This window comes from Myotis myotis, unplaced genomic scaffold (assembly GCF_014108235.1).
Source record: "Myotis myotis isolate mMyoMyo1 unplaced genomic scaffold, mMyoMyo1.p scaffold_m19_p_3, whole genome shotgun sequence".
Classification (NCBI taxonomy): domain Eukaryota; kingdom Metazoa; phylum Chordata; class Mammalia; order Chiroptera; family Vespertilionidae; genus Myotis; species Myotis myotis.
Window position 1 is genome coordinate 165,113,356 of NW_023416335.1, and position 21,119 is coordinate 165,134,474.

The following is a 21,119-nucleotide window of genomic DNA, read 5'->3' on the forward strand; positions in this document are numbered from 1 at the left end:
TCTTTTTTAGATCTGTACTTTGACCTAGAAATAAACAAATGTTAAATATGATTTATTTTTTTCCATCTAGACTGTGGCTCCAGCGGCCTTATTTCTAGCAGCTAAAGTAGAGGAGCAGCCAAAAAAATTGGAACATGTCATCAAGGTAGCACATGCTTGTCTCCACCCACAGGAGTCACTTCCTGATACCAGGAGTGAGGTAAGGGATTGATTACACACACGTTTTTCTTAAATTTTTTTTATTATATCTTAGTTTTGTAACTTTGATTTATTGAAGTCCTAATGGGGGCTTTTAAAGGAACCTGTTAGTGTTTGTTTTTTTCCTTAACAAAAACATGGGAATTTTATGGCAGAAGTTAATTGTATTCGTTGTAGTAAAATTGGAAAATGCAGACAAAAGAGAAAATATATCACCTAGATATAATTTGGACCACAGATCTATAAGTGAACCATTATTATTTCCAGCTTCTTTTCTATAAATAGCTGTATATGTATCTATGTTGTGTGTTTTTTACTTACAGATATTTTCCCATTTTATTAATTTTCCACTTGCTTTAATCCTCACCCGTGGATATTTTTCCATTGATTTTTAGAGAGAGTGGAAGGGGGAGAGACAGAGAGAAAGAGAAATATCGATGTGAGAGAGAAACATTGATTAGTTGCATCTTGTGCACCCTGACCATGGCCTTGGCCAGGGAGGATCCTGCAACTGAGGTACATGCTCTTGACCGGAATCCAACCTGGAACCCTTCAGTCCGCAGGCTAACACTCTATCCACTGAGCCAAACCGGCTAGGGCAATTTTCCACTTGCTTTAAATGTAGTATTTCATCATATACATGTATATCCTATATAATAAAAGGCTAATATACAAATAGACTGAACAGTGGAACAACCAAACAACAGAACAGCCTGTCACTATGATGTGTACAGACCACCAGGGGGCATGTGCAGAACATGGTGGGTATTGGCCACGGTGGGATGGTGGAGCAGGTAAGCAGGGGCACCAGACCAAGGCAGGGCACCAGTAACTTTCATCGGAGTGAACCTCTGGTGGTTATTGAAAATTCTTTGCTCCCACGCACTGCGATCTTGCCTGGTGTTCGCACCTGCTCCTGGCACTGGAGCCACCGCTCACACCTGTTGCCTGTACCCGCCGCCGGTCCGAATCACTCGGCGCTGTCAGCAGGTGCGAACGGCGGCTGCCAGCCCTGATTGCCCCTGAGGAGTTCTCCACTTTCCCCTGCTCCTGAGGGATGTTTGGGGCAGCAGCCGCCGCTTGACCCACTGACAGCGCTGGCCCCACTCGCACCCGCTGCTGGTGCCAGCTCCAATCACTTCACACCGTCAGCGGGTGCAAGTGGGGCCATTGCTGTCAGTGCGTGGGAGCAGCGGCAGCAGCAGTGGGGCTGCCAGTGCATGGGATTGGGGGCCATGGCAGGAGGGGCCAGGCAGGGGCGTGGAGGATGGGCAGAGACCCGCCCCTGTGCTTACCACAGCCTCACGGCCCACAGTTCCTTTCAAGATGCACAAATTCGTGCACTGGGCCCCTAGTGTATGTGTGTATATGTGTGTGTGTGTGTGTGTGTGTGTATATATACCTTATATAAAAGGTATATATATATACCTTATATAAAAGAATATATATATTCTTTTATATACACACACACACACACACACACACACACACACATATATTTTTAATTATTTATTGTTCCTAAGAGAACTTTCTAAGAAATTATAAGTTATATATGTTCAGTATAAGAGAATCCAAACAATTAAGAATCATTTAAAGTGAAAATTAAAGCATCTCCTCTCCTCCTCCTAGGACAGTGGTTCTCAACCTTCTGGCCCTTTAAATACAGTTCCTCATGTTGTGACCCAACCATAAAATTATTTTCGTTGCTACTTCATAACTGTAATGTTGCTACTGTTATGAATCGTAATGTAAATATCTGATATGCAGGATGGTCTTAGGCGACCCCTGTGAAAGTGTCGTTCAACCGCCAAGGGTCGCGACCCACAGGTTGAGAACCCCTGTCTTAGGAAGATAATGCTGATTACAGTTCTGGTATACTATATTCTTTCAGACTTGTGTGTGTGTGTGTGTGTGTGTAGAGAGAGGAAGAGAGAGAGAGAGAGAGAGAGAGAGAGAGAGAGAGAGAGAGAGGAGAGAGGAACATCAATGTGAGAGAGAAACATCGATTGGTTGCCTCCCCTATATACCCCAAACTAGGTATGTGCACTGACTGGGAATCGAACCCACAACCTTTTGGTATACGGGATGATGCTCCAACCAGCTGACCCACCCAGTCAGGGCATATTCTTTTAAACTTTTATCCTATGCATATACATACAGCTTTTTTTTCTTCCATCCTTCCTTGCCTTTCTAAAAAAGGGAAAATCTCTCCTGGCTTTATAAGTCAGTGACTGGGGTGTGATGAGTCGTGAAAATTGGAGAGGTCTGACATTTGTAAGTGCTTGCAGAAAAATTATGGATTACTCCTACTAGATTATTTAAGTCTCTTTCAGTGGATGCATGAGTCATCCTTTATCAAATAGATAAATAGAATTGTGTGTTCTCATATTGGAGAAAGGGATTTTGGAGGGGAGGATATTTATTTTGTGTGTGTATTGACAATAGCCCCTAATTATGTAAATTAAATGTTTTGCATGGCAGTGCCTTGACTTCCTTCATTTTCTCTTTGGGCTACACCAGTAGTTCTTACGGAAAAGAGTTATTGCTCTGAACTTTTATTTAGGTTTGAGACTAATTACTAAATGTCTTTATTAGTCTAGAGCAGTGGTCGGCAAACTGCGCCTTGCGAGCCACATGCAGCTCTTTGGCCCCTTGAGTGTGGCTCTTCCACAAAATACCATGTGTGGGTGCGCATGTACAGTGCAATTGAAACTTCGTGGCCCATGCGCAGAAGTTGGTATTTTGTGGAAGAGCCACACTCAAGGGGCCAAAGAGCCGCATGTGGCTTGCGAGCCGCAGTTTGCCGACCACTGGTCTATAGAATTGACCAAAAAAGACCATTTTATTTTAACAAAATAAAACAGAAAGCCCTGGCTAGTGTGGCTCAGTTGGTTGGGCATCCCATGCACTGAAGGGTTGCTGGTTCAATTCTTGGTCCTGGCACATGCCGGGTTTCAGGCTTGACCCTCACCCCCACCCCCCACCCCCCACCCCAGTGGGGAGATGAAAGTGAGGGTGGCTTTTCAATGTTGCACTCTCACTTCAGTGTTTCTCTCTTCTCCCTTTCTCGCTCTCTAAAAATCAGTAACCTATTAAAACACACACACACACAATAATAATAATAATAACCTCTGCTTTTTTTTTCTTTTCTGAAGTATATTTACATAACTTCTCACCTGAATCTTTTTTGTTGTTGTTAATCCTCACCCAAGAGTATTTTTTCCCATTGATTTTTAGAGAAAATCGGGGGGCGGGGGGGGGAGGGGCGGGTGGTGGAGAAACATCAGTGTGAAAGAGACACATCAATTGGTTGCCTCCTGCATGCGCTCTGACCAGGCCTGGGATTGACCCTGCAACCAAGGTACATGCCCTTGACTGGAATCAAACCCTTGACTGGAATCAAACCCTTGACCCTTCAGTCCTTCAGTCCATGGGCTGACACTCTAACCACAGAGCCAGATTGGCCAGGGCCTGAGTCTATATATCTTTGTGAGGTGATTAGGGGAAGATATTTCCTTCACTGTATGGAAAAGAGAACTAACATAATTATAAGTCCTTATTGGACTTCATAATGATCATAAAGTTAAGTGGCAAGTTAATTATAACGTAAGTCTCTTAACTCCAGGCTCAAGTCTAATTCTCCTAGAGTTCTAGACCAGTGCTGTCCACTGGAAATACAAGGGGAGTCATGTGTAAATGTAAAACATTTTAACTTCATTTAAAATTTTTAATTGAAAAAAGTAAAATTAATTTCAATATATTTTATATAATATATTTAATCATAAGTATTATCATTTTAGCATATAATCAATATTAAAACATTAGTGAGGTAGTTTCCATTATTATTGTTTGCTCCCTTTTCTTTGAACTCTCTTAGGAAGTTTTAGAAATCTAGCATTACTTCCCAAAAGGGAAGTTTTAACAAGAGTCAAATGTTTGAGATTGCCTATGCCAGTGATGGCGAACCTTTTGAGCGTGGCGTGTCAGCATTTTGAAAAACCCTAACTTAACTCTGGTGCCGTGTCACATATAGAAATTTTTTGATATTTGCAACCATAGTAAAACAAAGATTTACATTTTTGATATTTATTTTATATATTTAAATGCCATTTAACAAAGAAAAATCAACCAAAAAAATGAGTTCACATGTCACCTCTGACACGCGTGTCATAGGTTTGCCATCACTGGCCTATGCACTGGTTCTCAACATTGGCTGCACATTAGAATCACCTGGGAATCTTTTTAAAATCCTGATTTCTGGGCCTCATCCTCTCGAAATTCTGTTTCTTTGTTACTAATGTTGTGGCCTCACCCCATAACAAAGAAACAGAATTTCTAGAGGATGAGGCCCAGAAATCAGGATTTTAAAAAGATTCCCAGGTGATTCTAATGTGCAGCCAAGGTTGAGAACCACTGGCCTATAGGAAGGCTCTGGAAATGTATTCTGATGATGTGAAGATGATGTATTTTTAATTTTCTTGTAGCTATATCAAATGAACTATAAAACCTAAAATGTCAGTCAGAAAATGAACGAAATCTCAGGTGCTTTTTCTATAGCTATTTATGAATAAAATGTTTTCTCTCAGTATACTCCTTTTTTGTTTTAAAAGGAGAATCTGTACTGAATAGGGATAAAGATTAATTTCAGTTCCTACTCCATCTCATAACTCCACCCCTGCCTTTTGTGGCTTTGGTTTCTCTGGGAGGGGTGTTAGAATTGTTTACACTTTATATTAGCATGTTATACCTTATGTGTCTTCTCACCTGCAGGCTTACCTGCAACAAGTTCAAGATCTGGTGATATTAGAAAGCATAATTCTGCAGACTTTAGGTAAGTTTATTTTTCTTTAACACATTAAAGAAATATGCATGTACTATGATATGATTTTAACATTTGCAAAATAGGAAACAAGAGGACAATTTCTTGGAAAGGTTTTGCAAATTTAGAGGTTATTGAGCTCACTTTTACCTATATGGAAGAAAGGATGAAGGCACACTGACCTCTGAAATAGAAGTCAGCAGTCCTTTTTTCTTCCCCATTCTGGGATTCATGATTTGCTTTTTAAGGTTTGGCAGTTTTTAATTTTCTGATAACTAATGGCAGCAACTATTTAAAGAACTCTTTTTCTTCCATGGATTTTTATAGTCTGTCATTATAGTTAGGTAACATTTGTTTTTAAATTGGAAATCAGAGTTTAGAACGGCAGAGTGTAGGTGGAAGAATTCAAGCTACAGTAAGTCCTCACTTCATCAATAGGTTCTTAAAATTGGCTTTAGTGAAACTATATATAATGAAACTAATTTTACAATAGGCTAATTGATATGAACAAGAGTAAGCTCCTGTGGCATAGTTCTGGTCACAAAAACATCACCAAACTTGTAAATAAAGATCCAAAACACTTCTAATATTACACATTGAAATAAATGTGAGCTATGCATACATTTAAGAAAGATTAATAAAAAACAAGTAAGATAATTATTTTCCAGCCCGAGCATTTCAGCTCAGAGTTGGGGATGGCTGGAAAACTATTCCAGCAGCTCAGAGCACAAGGCAGGAACCCACTCTGACAAGATGCCCTTCCATGCTGGGCATGCTCACTCCCACACTTACTCAGACTTGGATAGTTTAGACACACCAATTCATGTAATCTTTGGGATTTAGGAGGGAACTGGATTACCTGGAGAAAACCCATGCAAACAGGGGAAGAATGTGCAAACTCCACACAGACAGTGGCCCCAGCTGAGAATCAATTTTTTTTTTTTTTGTCTCATCAACATTATAATGAACGTAGAACCCCGGTGCACGAATTTGTGCATGGGTAAGGTCTGGCCATCCCATCCCAATGGGGGCCGATCGGGGCTGGGCAGGATGGGGGGACAGGCTGCAGGTGGTTGGGGGTGATGATTGGGGCCCCGATGGGTCTGGTTGGCCGCTGCGGTGCACGTCATAGCAACCGGTCGTTCTAGTTGTTCCAGTTGTTCTGGTTGCTGGGCTTTTATATATATAGATGACATTGAACAAAACAAAGTTACTTGAGGATCTGCTGTATAGCAGTTCATCGGCAATGCTGTTGATATTCTGTTAATCTAGTATTATTATTTTCATCAGAGAGACTACCTTAAAAAGTTTATTAACAAATACGGAAAATAAAGATTTTGCACACGGCACACACACACACACACACACACACACACACACACGGTGTCCCCCCAAAATGTATATGTACTTTGAATGATTATAAAGTCAGTGTTTATTAACATACAGTTCATTTTCAGAATTTAAAAGAATCTACAGAAATGAATAATTTTTTTGGTCAGTGCCTGATGACTGTTCTGGTCCAGGAACTGCTGATAACACAAAGCAATGGAATCAAGAATCGTTTCGTTTGGTATTTGTGTGTCCTCAGGTCATTGACTGTTGCCGGTTTTGTACCATAGACTTCCTTTTATGTATCCCTATAAAAAAGTCGAGGGGCACTTCAGGATAAATTTTCTTTGTTCAAAGCTTAGTCTGACTTCACTCATTATTTCAAATGAGTTAAACCTGAAAAAGAGTGAAAATTAAATGACTTATCAGATGTTAGAGTATGTGTACATTTTTGGGGGGACACTAGACACATACACACACATACATATATATATATACACACTGAGTTCTTCAAACTTTATCACTGAAGTTAATTTCTGCTAAATAAATTATCTTCATTGTGACCATATTTTAGGGGACAATGGTATTTTTCTGGTGGAATCAATTTTTATTAATATTTAAATGTGGAAACCAGTAAGATCTAATTTCCAAGAATTAGTTAGCCTTTTAGAATAATTTACATCATGTAAATTTCTCAATAGAATTTCTTTATCTAAAAATTTTTTTGTCTCATCAACTCAGAAAATTTTTATAGATAACACTGATCCTCCTCCTTAAGTAGTTTAATAAAGATCATTGGGGTTGGATAAAATGATCAGTACCTATTGTAATTAAGATGATGAAAAGGAACAAAATTGAGATAAGAGAATAGATTTTAAAATGTTTTCTCAGGGTTAAGTGTTATAAGATAGTCAACACTTGATTAAAACTGCTCCTTCCAACCATATATTACTACATTCTGTTGTACCTAAAATGTGTTTCATGTTTAGAGGTTATTGATTTTCAAGGGTCTTGAGATTGCATTAGTTTTACTATGTTAGTGGTATCTTCTAGCTCAAAGTATTATAAGCAGCTTTGGAGATAATGTGTCTTAGAGAAAAGCGTGCTACATGTTTTGTGGGACTTAGCCTCTGAACAATAATTTGGGGATAGGAAAATAAGGGAGGCCTTTAATGATGACTCAGATAAAAGATGTATAAAATGTCTTGAGTACTTTAGCTTTTTAACCAGTTAACTTTTTTTTAGGCTTTGAACTAACAATTGATCACCCACATACACATGTGGTAAAGTGCACTCAACTTGTTCGAGGTAAGGAATCCCAGCTTGAGAGAGTGCTCTAAAATTGTTTTACCATTTAGAGCAGCGGTTCTCAACCTATGGGTCGCGACCCCTTTGGCGGTCGAACAACCCTTTCATGGGTTGCCTAAGATCATCCTGCATATCAGATATTTACATTACGATTCATAACAGTAGCAACATTACAGTTATGAAGTAGCAACGAAAATAATTTTATGGTTGGGTCACAACATGAGGAACTGTATTTAAAGGGTCAGAAGGTTGAGAACCACTGATTTAGAGGCTAAAATTGCTGTATATAAATGTATAACACAGCTGCTAATTAATGTGTTTAGGTGATCTCCATTTAAAGAGTTAGTCTCTTGAGGGATGTTTGTGAAAGCTGGGGGCAGATTTTGAAAAGTCACCAAATCATAAGTAACTAATAGCAATTTTAAGGATTTTGGGAATGGGCTATCTTAATTTGATTGTAGGGTTGATTGTCCTAGGCATTCTTTAAGACCACCCAGAGGATCATTTAGAAGTTATTTGAACTTATTTCCTTGATTGACAATCCTTTTTATTTTAATTTTAGTAGCGATAATTGCATGGAACCCAGTTTCTCTTACTCAGTTTAAATATTAGTATCAAGAATATCAACGTATCATTGTGCATTTCAGTACCTTTTGTAGACCAAACTGATAATTGGTTTATTTTGAATTTTGCTTATGTGTGTTTTATCTGAAAATTCCAAAAATTTTCCCTGAGTTTTTGATATTTTGAAAGCATTAAATGGCTTGTGTTGAGCAAGGATAGGCTTAAAGATGGACATATGCTAATATTTAATCTAAGGAAGATTAAAATTTGTTTTGTCATCCAGAGCAGTTTTTTTGTTTTGGAAGAAGAAACTTTCTTTTGGTAATATAGTAAATAACTTGTTATTTGATTACTTTAGGATTAAATCACAGGTTACTTAATTTAAACTTATTATTTTAAAGCACAAATAACTTTTCCCAAACATATCAAGGTCTTTTAGATTCTGATCTTGCCTCCACAGTAGTTCATCCCCTAGTTTAGTATTTCTCAGTGAACCATTGTATCAGAATCTGGGTACTTGTTAAAAATGCTTGGGTCCTTCTTCAAACATACTGAGTCAAAACTCTAAGGAGGATGTCTAGAAATTGCATTTTAAACAAGTGTTGGATACTCAGTGTAAAGAATAAAGCTTGAATTCCTAGGACTGGAAGCAATCCAATTATTTATAATTAAAAATTACTAATCTGTTTTTGGTAGCATGTAAACTTCATGTGGCCAGGAACCATGTCAGCTTCATTTACCACTATATTATCTACCTTGCAAATATTAAATGCTACTAATTTATTGTTGAGAATATATGGAACTGATAATTTTTTCCCTCCCCCTCACTTTTCTTTTTTTTTTTAGCAAGCAAGGACTTAGCACAGACTTCTTACTTCATGGCAACCAACAGGTTTATATTTTAATATTTTTCCTTTATATTTTTGGGTTAGAACTTTACTTGGGTTGGGATTGTCACTTTTTGAAGGGCATAAGGAATGATGTCAGGTTTGGCACTTAGTAAACTAGAATCCAAAGACCCAAGCATGGATCTTTGATTACAGTGTGTCAAACAATTCTCTGGTTAATGTTGAATTTTATGCAATTTTCATGTTGTGCTTTACATTTCCATGGTGTTTTTTAAATTTGCTAAGGTGATGTAATTATATACTACTGATTGATAACCTTCTTAATTCTGCATTTTACTTAGCTTTAAAATATCCAGGAACATAGTTCTGAAAGTTGGTAAACTTGGAAGTCATTGATAGTGACTGAAAATCTGATTTGGAGGATTTTAAAAAACTCTTTGTTTTTCCCATACTCCCAGATAAATGGGCATATATATGTGTAAAGAATTGTAATACTTTTTCTTTTTAAAGAACAAATTAATACATAACTTGTATTATCAAATGACTTGCTCATTCTTATCTCCAGTCTGTTGGTTGTGTTCATGGAAACCAAAGATATTCCTAATGACTGTCAGGGCTAAGAAGTTCATTTTAATAGACAGATAAGAGAAATTTTAAAAATAAACCAGCAATTGAGCATATTCACACTTGAGAGAGTGATTGTCTATTTATTTCTTTAAATAGACCAGACCTATGATTGGCAAGAGACAAGATAATTTTTAGGATATTTTCTTAAGTATTTAATTTAGAAATTATACATATTACAAATCTTATTTTCCTTAAGTTCTGAGCTTATTCTCAGAATAATTGATTCTTGTTTTAAAAAACTGAGTACCCAGTTTATTTTACGTTTTTGTTTTTGTTTTTGGTCCATTAGTTATATGAATTGAATGATGCGTAGTCAGAAAATTTATAAATGTTACCTGAGCTGGTGGGTTAATGGAAAATAATGTTTAGTGCTGAATCAGAGCACTGGGTATTTCTTACCCTACTTGCTTGCCATTGGTGGTTTTTTTTTTTACTTTTTTTTCTTTTGTTTTTGTTTTTTTAAAAAATAATGGAGAGTTTAACTTTGGGTTCAGAATTGAGAGCTCATGATACTCTCTTGTTTCCTTCCCTCTGATGTCAGCCTGCATTTGACCACATTTAGCCTGCAGTACACACCTCCTGTAGTGGCCTGTGTCTGCATTCATCTGGCTTGCAAGTGGTCCAACTGGGAGATCCCAGTCTCAACTGATGGGAAGCACTGGTGGGAGTATGTTGACGCCACTGTGACCTTGGAACTTTTAGATGGTAAGTTTTAGAGTAAGGGTCCTTGAAAAGCACTTCATCTTGATCTGTCACATATCTGGCCAAAGGTGACTTGATTCAGATGAAAATAGTTAGTTGAGGGTATTCTTGTTTCATTACTTTGTCTCTGTGAGTTTTTCTTAAATGCTCTATTTCATTTGTAGAACTGACACATGAATTTCTACAGATTCTGGAGAAAACCCCCAACAGGCTCAAACGAATTCGGAATTGGAGGGTAAGAATTATTGTTGTAAGCTTATGGAACAGAACAAACTATTTTCTTTTTTGGAATTTCCCTTCTTGTAGTTATGCTATAATCATAACTTCAACTTCATATCTTGGGGTACTGAGGGGCAGGCCCAGAGGCAATGGCTGTAGGTGATAGCAGAATTTGTTTTGTGTTTTACAACTCTTGTGATACAGTCATTTGGTCAGCAACGTTGGTTGAGTATTTTCTGTATGGAGTCTGTTAAGGGGAAAAACATGGCTTCTTTGAGTCATATAGTTTTGGCTTCTGGTAGAGGAAAGATACAAAGCTACAGGGTTAGAGCTCATACCATAATTTTGTCTTTATATTACCTGCTTTTGAAATGGATTTTAGAATTAGAATTTTGTTTTTATATAGATTAAGGTCTGAAGTTGTCTTTCAGATATTTTTCAAAGTCTTACTTATGAATAATGAAATAATTCCTCTTTTTATCCAGTGTCAGAAAGTTTATTTTAAAAACATTCCTGAGTCCAGCCAGCATGGCTCAGTGGTTGAGCATTGACCTATGAATCAGGAGGTCATGGTTTGATCCCTGGTCAGGGCACATGCCCGGGTTGTGATTTGATCTCCAGTGTGGGGCATGCAGGAGGCAGCTGATCAAAAATTCTCTCTCATCATTGATGTTTCTATCTCTTTCTCCCTCTTCCTTCCTCTCTCTGAAATCAATAAAAACAAATTTAAAAACAAACAAATAAAACACATTCTTGAACTGGCTGGTGTGACTCAGTTGGTTGGTCTTGTCCTGTGCACCCAAAGGTTGTTGGTTTGTTTGATTACTAGTCAGCATATGCCCAGGTTGCCAGCTCAATCTCTGGTAGGGGATGTGCAGGAAGTAGCAGATTGATGTATCACTCTCACATTGGTGTTTCTCTTTCTCTCTTCCTCTTCCTTCCTATCTTTAAAATTCAATAAAAATACTTTAAAAACACACACACACAAATAAAACAAAACAAAACAAAAACCCCCATATAAAACATTCCCTGCATTTCTTAGAAATCCAGACTGATAAGCTTAATTTTCTTTTGAGTTGAATAAGTTGTAGAAAATGAGTTTGCTTAGGGTTTAAGGGAAACTTGAGAGCATGTAGGTCATCTTTTAATCTATCTATACTAATAAAAGGGTAATATGCTAATTAGACTGGGAGACCTTCCGGATGTTCTTCCAGACAAAGCCATGGTGGCAGGGCCGAGGCAGAGGCGGTTAGGGGCAATTAGCCCAGGAGGGGAGGGCAGTTGGGGGCGATCAGGCTGGCAGGGGGGGAGGGGCAGCAGTTGGGGGCGAGCAGGCCAGCAGGCAGAGTGGTTAAGGGCGATAAGGCAGGCAAGCAGGTGAACAGTTAGGAGCCAGCGGTCCCGGATTGCAAAAGGGATGTTCAACTGCCCCCAAGGGGTCCCAGAGTAGAGAGAGTTCAGGCCAGGCTGAGGGACACACACCACCACCACCACCACCACCACCCCCACTGCACGAATTTCGCACGCTGGGCCACTAGTTTAATATAAAACCTCATCAGAATTTGTAGAATTTGATTTTGGACTACCTGCAATCGCAGTCATAAGGCATAGATGTTCAAGGATTAATTTTAGATATGCACAACCTCATTTCTCTTATTTCCTTGTAGCATTTGTATAGATTGCTGTGACTTTTTTTGGTGATAGAACACTTAAGTAAATTTTAAGGGTACAATACTACATTTGATCTTAGCCAAAACGCCAAGAAGTGATTAAGTATACAATACTGTATTGTTCATTATAGGCACTATGCTGTATAGTATAGGTGTCTAGGATTTACTCATCTTATATAACTGAAACTTTGTACCCTTTGACTAATATTTCTTTGTTTCCCCCTCCCCCTAGACCCTGGCATTCACTATTCTACTCTGCATCTGTAAGGTTGACTATTTTAGGTTCCTTAATAAGGGAGATCATGCAGTATTTTTCTTTCTGTGTCTGGCTTTTTTTATATATATTTTATTTATTTTTTACAGAGAGGAAGGGAGAGGGATAGAAAGTTAGAAACATCGATGAGAGAGAAACATCGATCAGCTGCCTCCTGCACTCCCCCGACTGGGGATGTGCCCGCAACCATGGTACATGCCCTTGACTGGAATCGAACCTGGGACCTTTCAATCCGCAGGCCAACGCTCTATCCACTGAGCCAAACCGGTTCTGGCTGTGTCTGGCTTTTAAAACAATTTTTTAAATTGATTGCAGAGAGGAAGAGAGAAGGGAGAGAGAGAGAGAGAGAAACATCAGTGATGAGAGAGAATCATTCATTGGCTGCCTTCTCCACGCCCCACACTGGAGATTGAGCCCATAATCCAGGCATGTGCCCTTGACTGGAATCAAACCCGGGACCCCTCACTCCGCAGGCCAACGCTCTATCCACTGAGCCAAACTGACTAGGGCTGTGTCTGGCTTATTTTACTTAGCCTAAGGTTCTGCAGCATCATCTATGTTGTTGCAAATGGCAGGATTTCCTCTTTTTTTTTAAGTTGTGGTAAAATACAAATAAGAATATTTACCATCTTAACCATTTTTAAGTTTACAGTCCAGTGGTATTAAATATGTTCATATTATTGTGCAACCACCGTTACTATCTATCTTCATAATTCTTTTCATCTTGCAAAGCTGAAACTCTATACCCATTCAACATTAATTCTTCATTTCCTCTGACCCTAACATCTAGTAATGACTATTACACTTCTTGTGTTTATGATTTTGATTACTGTTAAGTACCTCATGTAAGTGGAATCATACAGTATTTGTGTTTTAATGACTGGTTTATTTTAACTAGCATAATGTCCTCAAGTTTCATCCATATTGTAGAATCTTATTTGTTTTAAAGGCTGAGTAATATTCCATTGTATGTATATATGTACTATATTTTGTTTATCCATTCTTCCATCAATGGACACTTGGGTTTCTTCTAAGTTTTACCTATCATGAATAATGCTGCTGTCAATATGGGTGTACAAATATCTCTTTAAGACCCTGCTTTTGATTCTTTTGGTTATATACCCAGAAGTGGAATTGCTGGATCATATGGTAGTTCTATTTTTAATTTTTTGAGGAACCTCTATACTATTTTTCATAGTGACTGCATCAGTTTACACCCCCACCAACAGTGCAGGAGGAATCCCTTTTCCCACATCCTTGCCAACACTTGTTTGTTGACTTTTTGATAATAGCCATTCTGACAGGCATGCGATAATATCTCGTGGTTTTTATTTGCATTTCTGTAAAACTTAGCAATATTGAGCATCTTTTCATATGTCTTTTGACCATGTGTATATCTATTCTTTCTTTATAGAAATAGCTATTCAGGTCCTCTGCACATTTTTAAATTGGATTGTTTTTTTGATATTTAATTGTATGAGTTCTTTATATGTTTTGGATATTAAACTCTTATTAAATATATCTTTTTGTAAGTATCTTTTCTCATTCGGTAGATGGTCTTTACTTTTTCTTTTTTTAACTTTTTTGTTCAAAATATTACAAATATCCCCCCCATAGACCCCCTCCACCCCACTCCCGACCTCTCCCAAGGCCTTCTGCCACTAATGTTTGTCCATTGACTATGCATGTTTAGTCTCTTGCCATTTTCTCCCCCCCTTTCTGAAATACATCAGTCTGTTGCATGTTTCAATATCTCTGAATCTGTTTTGTTCAGTTTGTTTTGTTCATTCGCTTCCACATATAAGTGAGATCATGTGGTACTTGTCTTTCTCTGACTGGCTTAGATGGTCTTTTCATTTTGTTAATGGTTTCTTTGGTGAACAAAAGCTTTTTAGCTTGATATAGTCACATTTATTCATTTTTATAATTTTGTAATTTGTTCAATTCTATCATTTTATTTTTTTGGTACTATCTTTGTCTGGGTTTTTGGATCTCAGCGCCAGGTGATCGAGCCCACAACCCAGGCTTGTGCCCTTGACCAGAATCAAACCTGGAATCTTTCAGTTCGCAGACCAACACTCTATCTATCCACTGAGACAAACCGGCTGGGGCTCAATGTTTATTTTTAAATTGCCAGTGTGTGTTGTATGTACTGGCCAGTTGGTCGGTTGGATGGTCAGACAGACGGACAGTCGGTCACTTAGCCTTTTATATGTATACTTGAGGCTTGGTGCACGAAATTTGTGCACTGTGTAGGGGGGTGTTCCTCAGCCTGGCCTGTGCCCTCACACAGTCCGGGAGCCCTCGGGGAATGTCCAATTGCTGGCTTAGGCCCGTTCCCCACAGGGATCAGGCTTAAACCGGCAGTCGGACATCCCTCTCGCAGTCCAGGACCCCTCGCTCCTTACCACCCACCTACTCGCTGCTCCTTACCACTCGGCTCGCTGCTCCTTATCGCTGCAGCAGAGGCAGGAGAGGCTCCCGCCACCGCCGTTGCACTCACCAGCAGTGGGCCAGGCTTGTCGCTGAGGAGCACTCCCCCTATGGGAGTGCACTGATTACCAGGGGGCAGCTCCTGCATTGAGCATCTGCCCCCTGGTGGTTAGTGCATGTTATAGTGACCAGTTGTTCTGCCGTTAGATTTGCATATTAGCCTTTTATTATATAGGATATATGTGTGTGTGTGTGTGCGCGCGCTATTTGTTTTTTGTATGCCTTATTGCTCTTTGTCCCTCATTTTCTGCATTACTGTCTTGTGTTTAGTGGATTTTTAAAAAATAATTCTTTATTGTTGAAAGTATTACATATGTCTCCCTTTTCCCCCATTGACTCCTTCCAGCCCGCCCCCGTCCCCTGCCCTAGGCCTTCACCACCCTATTGTCTGTGTCCATGGGTTATGCATATATGTATACAAGTTCTTTGGTTGATTACCTCCCACCCACCCACCTTCCTCCCTTTCCCTTCGACATTCCACACACTGTTCCATGCTTCCATGTCTCTGGTTCCACTCCATTCATCAGTTTATTTTGTTACTTAGTTGATTTTTTAATAGTAAAATTAAAAATTTTATTTCCTTTTTTGTGTATTCTACAGCTATTTTTTTATGGTTATCATGGGGATTACATTTAACATCCTAAAGTTACAACTCTCTAATTTGAATTCATGCTAGTTTAACTTCAGTAACATATAAACTTCTCTCTCTCTCTCTCTCTCTCTTTCTCTCTCTTTCTCTCTCTTTTTGTTAATCCTCACCCGAGGATATTTTTCCATTGTTTTTTTTTTAGAAAGTGGAAGAGAGGGGGGAGAGACAGAGAGAGAGAGAGAGAAACATTGATGTGGGAGAGACATGTTGATTGGTTGCCTCCTACATGAGACCCAACCAGGATCGGGGATTTAGCCTGCAACCAAGGTATATGCCCTTGACTGGACTCTAACCAGGGACCCTTCATTCCTCAGGCCAATGCTCTATCCACTGAGACAAACCCACTAGGGCCAAACTTTTCTTCTTTACAGTTGCATTCCTACCTCTTTTAGTTGTTGACATGACAAAATTATATCTTTATACATTTGTGCCCCAAAACATAAGCTGATAATTATTTTAAATGTTAAGCTCATTATAACTAAGTTTTATACTAATAATTGTTTTTGTCTTTAAAATTTGCTAGCCTCTTAAATCAAGTAGAAAACAAAAGGTGCAGTTATAAACCATTTAAAAATAATACTAGCTTTTATAATTGCCCATAGATATTTTTTCCTACATATAGCTTCAACTTACCATCTAGTCTCCTTTCGTTTCATCTTGGAGGACTCCCTTGAGCATATTATGTAGAGCCAGTGTAATGGTCATGAACTTACTCAGTTTTGTTTATCTGGAAATGTATTACTTTCTCCCTCACTTTTTTGAAGGACATTTTGCTGGATATTTGGTTGACAGTTTTTTTTTTTCTTTTAGCACCTGGAATGTACCAACTCTCTGGCATCCAAAGTATCTGATGAGAAATCTTGTGATCTTGTGTGGGATGATTTGCTATTCTCTTGCTGCTTTCAGGATTCTTTGTCTTTGGCCTTTGAAAATTTGATTTATAATGTGTCTCAATGTGAGTCTCTGTGAGTTCTTAGTTGAAGTTTGTTGAGCTTCTTGGATGTTTATGGCATATCTTTCATTAAATTTGGGAAGTTTTCAACTACTATTTCTTCAGTTATTTTCTGTACCACTTTCTCTTTTCTTCTTCTGAAACTGCCACAATGCATTTGTTGGTCCACTTGATAGTGTATCACAGGTTTTTTGTTTTTTTGTGTTTTTTCTTTTTTAACTCTGAGTACAGACATCTCTTCAAGATTCAGATTTCTTTTTTTTTTTAATATATTTTATTGATTTTTTAGAGAGGAAGGGAGAGGGATAGAGAGTTAGAAACATTGATGAGAGAGAAGCATCGATCAGATCAGCTGCCTCCTGCACACCCCTCCCCCTCACTGGGGATGTGCCCACAACCAAGGTACATGACCTTGACCGGAATCGAACCTGGGGCCCTTCAGTCCGCAGGCCGACGCTCTATCCACTGAGCCAAACCAGCTAGGGCATATCACAGGTTTTTAGGCTCTGTTTCCTTTTTAGATTTTCTATCTCTATTGATAATTGATATTTTCATTTTGTTCACACACTGTTATCTTGACTTTTTCTCCACATCTTCTTTTAGTACCTTGAATATCTTTAACACGTTAAGTGCGCAGCCTGTTTTGTCTTCCAGATGGAAAGTATAGTGTCAGTCACCGGTGACTGGGCGCTTAACATGTTAAGGGAGTGATTTTAAAGTCTTTGTCTAGTATAGTGGTTCTCAACCTTCTGGCCCTTTAAATACAGTTCCTCATGTTGTGACCCAACCATAAAATTATTTGCGTTGCTACTTCATAACTGTAATGTTGCTACTGTTATGAATCGTCATGTAAATATCTGATATGCAGGATGGTCTTAGGCAACCCCTGTGAAAGGGTCGTTCAACCGCCAAAGGGGTTGCGACCCACAGGTTGAGAACCACTGGTCTAGTAGATCTGCCATCGGGTCTTTTTCAGGGATAGTTTCTGTTGATTAAGTTTTTTCCTTTGAATGGGCCATACTTTCCTGTTTTTTAATATGCCTTGTGACTTTTTATTGTTGTTGAACATTGGACATTTGAATCTAATCTAGAAATCAGATTTTCTCTGTCCTCCATGGTTTGCTGTTTTTATTATTGTTTTGTTCATTCTTTTGGGTGAAGTGGTTGATTTTGTATTGTTTTGTCCATTCTTTTTGGGGGAGAGGTTGATTCTTGCTGAATATCGGCCTGGAGTATAAAGTTAGTCTTTTCAGAACCTTTTCCTGGATATATATGGTCATTTTCTAATTTTCCCTGTATATAGAGTTGTTTTTGAATGTACTACTCTTTAATGTCTGGTTCCTATGAGAGGAAAAACAAAAAAGTGATAGGGGAGGAATGGTGTTGGTCTTTTAAATCCCCTGGAAGGAAGTTGTTTCAGACGGGGGAGGTGCAACAACGACTGCCTGTCTCTTGGCGTGTACTTCTGTGATCTGAAGCAGCATTCATTGATCATAGCACAGATTCCCAGTATTTAGAGGATAGAGTCATTTTTGCTCACCCTGGCTTCCCAAGGTTTGTGAAACTACTCCAGAAATGGGTGCACAGCTGCTTGCTACATGGCTGGGGGTGGGCAATGGCTGGTTCTACTGTGCTGAGAAATGAAATTGGTCGAAATTAACCCCAATTTACTATTCAAGGCTTACCCTGTAAGTTGCAAGCCTTCAAAAAACTCTAGAGTTCCAAAATAGTTACCATCAGACAGATTCTGCTAGTGCAGATGTTTAGGTGGGGAGACAGATTCCTGGTGCTTCCTACTCTGCTAACTTCCCAAAATCTTTCTCCTCTTTTTTAAATAATAATAGTTCATATACCGCATTTTTTTAATCCATTCATCATAGATGTACACTTGGGTTGCCTTTATATCTAGGTTACTGCAAATAATGCTTCAGTGAACATAGGAGTGCAGATATCTCTTTGAGATCCTGTTTGCATGACTCTTGATTGAAGGTTTTTAAAATCTTATGTCTCCTGATGGTAATAATTATCAATTTCATGTTACAGTAGTCTCCTGCTTATGGGTTATAAAAAGCTTCAATGTCAAAGCAAGCACAGTCTATTCATTGCAGTTTTTTTTTCCGTATAATAAATTACCTGAAGTGAAGAGATATCATTTGCTTCATTCTAGGCATGCCCAGCTGCCACGAAAACAAAAGCAGCAGACCGAGGAGCAGAGGCAAACACTTCAGAGCAGACAATCCTCAATATGATTTCCCAAAGCTCTTCAGACACAACTATTGCAGGTTTAATGAGCATGTCAACTTCTTCTACCACAAGTTCAGTGCCTTCCCTTCCAACCACTGAAGAGTCATCCAGCAACATAAGCAGTGTGGATATATTGCAGGGCGAGCGTTGGCTGTCCTCCCAACCTTCTTTTAAACTAGAACCTGCTCAGGGTCATCGGACTAGTGAGAATGTAGCACTTATAGGAGCTGATCATTCCTTGCAACAGGATAGTTCAAATGCATTTATTTCCCAGAAGCAGAACAGTAAGAGTGTGCCATCAGCTAAAGTATCGCTGAAAGAATACCGTGCAAAGCATGCAGAAGAGTTGGCTGCCCAGAAGAGGCAACTGGAGAACATGGAGGCCAATGTGAAGTCACAGTATGCATATGCTGCTCAAAATCTCCTGTCTCAACATGATAGCCATTCTTCAGTCATTCTGAAAATGCCCATAGAGGGCTCAGAAAATCCTGAGCGGCCTTTTTTGGAAAAGGCTGACAAAACAGCTCTCAAAATGAGAATTCCAGTGGCAAGTGGAGATAAAGCTGCCTCTTCGAAACCAGAGGAGATAAAAATGCGCATTAAAGTCCATGCAGCATCTGACAAGCACAATTCTGTGGATGATAGTATCACAAAAAGCCGAGAGCACAAAGAAAAGCACAAGACTCATCCATCTAATCATCATCATCATCATAATCACCACTCACACAAGCACTCTCACTCACAGCTTCCAGCTGGTACTGGGAACAAACGGCCAGGTGATCCTAAACATAGTAGCCAGGCAAGCTCCTTAGCACACAAAGCCTATAGCTTGTCTAGTTCTTTCTCCTCTTCCAGTTCTGCTCGTAAAAGGGGTCCCCCTGAAGAGATTGGAGGGGCAGTGTTTGATCATCCAGCCAAGATTGCCAAGAGTACTAAATCCTCTTCCATAAATTTCTCCTTCCCTCCTCTTCCTGCAATGGCCCAGTTGCCTGGGCATAGCTCAGACACAAGTGGCCTTCATTTTTCACAGCCTAGCTGTAAAACTCGAGTTCCTCATATGAAACTGGATAAAGGCCCTGCTGGGGCCAATGGTCACAACACAACCCAGACAATAGACTATCAAGATACTGTGAATATGCTTCATTCCCTTCTCAGTGCCCAGGGTGTTCAGCCCACTCCTCCGCCTGCATTTGAATTTGTTCATTCTTATGGTGAATATCTGAATCCACGGGCTGGTGGAATGTCCTCCAGATCCGGCAATACGGACAAGCCCCGACTACCACCTCTACCTTCAGAACCTCCTCCACCACTTCCACCCCTTCCTAAGTGAAAAAGAAAAGAGAAGAAAAACTTTAAAAATGCATTTTTTTGTTTTTGGTTTTTTTAAAAACTACTGATTCTGAACTAAGAAAATTACTTCCCTAATGAAATATGTCTCCCTTCTTGGACTAGGGAATAAATTAATATTGAGACATAAGTGGGAGGATGGTAGAGGGCCTTGGTTATTATATCTGCTGCCTCAGAAATGTAACTATTTTATAGTTTTTATTGGTATTAGAAAAGTGAGAATATGTTGAAGCTGTGAAAGGAAAATAATACTTTCTCTATTCTTGGCCTCTCCACCTCTTAATTAGGTTAATTAGAGTTGATATCTTCCCTCTTCTTGCCAGGACTGAAATATGGAGGGTTTGTTATATCAAACAGTTGTGGATCTTTTTGGTGTTTAATATGTCAGAAGAGAGGAAGTATTTAAACGTCAAAATCTTTTAAGAGACTTTAAAAAATAATTTAAAGAAAGTAAGTTATCTGTTTAGTTTTTCTTTTTTTATATATAATTGGGAAAGGGATAGGGATTTTGCTGTGTGTATGGAATACATAGCAATGAATCCTGGGGGTGGGATTGGAGGGTGGAGGGTGTGAAGGGGGGTGGGGAGGGTAGGCTTTTTTTGGCCATGAGTTCTGAGATAGACTTTGGCCACTTGAAGTGTTGAGACCTGTAAGTGTGTATGCAAGTGTGGGTATGTATGTTTTTAAGTGTGTGTGTTTAAATATCATGTTTTCTATTTTCCCTCCCTATCCCTCACCATTTTCACTTCCCAATAGTCTACTAGAGAGAATACGGTGTGGCCTTTAGAACATAAAGGAAGAGGCATGTATTTGACATGATATTTAACCCCTTTCTTTATGTTGTCATTGAGTGGTAGCCTTCTAAATTCAAGTTTG

The 21,119-nt window shown here is 39.0% G+C and overlaps 1 protein-coding gene across 7 annotated transcripts in view; it reads left to right on the forward strand.

Moving 5' to 3' along the window:
• CCNT1 (cyclin T1) overlaps positions 1-21,119 on the forward strand; it is a 51,088-nt gene that overhangs the window by 20,273 nt on the left and 9,696 nt on the right. Inside the window, exons 3-10 of one of the 7 annotated variants that reach the window (XM_036300763.1) lie at positions 71-199; positions 4,969-5,029; positions 7,592-7,654; positions 9,065-9,110; positions 10,235-10,398; positions 10,560-10,630; positions 18,820-18,934; positions 20,567-20,693. In XM_036300763.1, the coding sequence (XP_036156656.1) occupies positions 71-199; positions 4,969-5,029; positions 7,592-7,654; positions 9,065-9,110; positions 10,235-10,398; positions 10,560-10,630; positions 18,820-18,934; positions 20,567-20,649 (732 nt within the window). In that variant the 3' untranslated portion in view covers positions 20,650-20,693. Of the gene's footprint in view, positions 1-70; positions 200-4,968; positions 5,030-7,591; positions 7,655-9,064; positions 9,111-10,234; positions 10,399-10,559; positions 10,631-16,510; positions 16,815-18,819; positions 20,694-21,119 lie in introns of those variants that run through there. The other 6 variants (XM_036300761.1, XM_036300764.1, XR_004966279.1 and 3 more) reach the window with 6 other exon arrangements.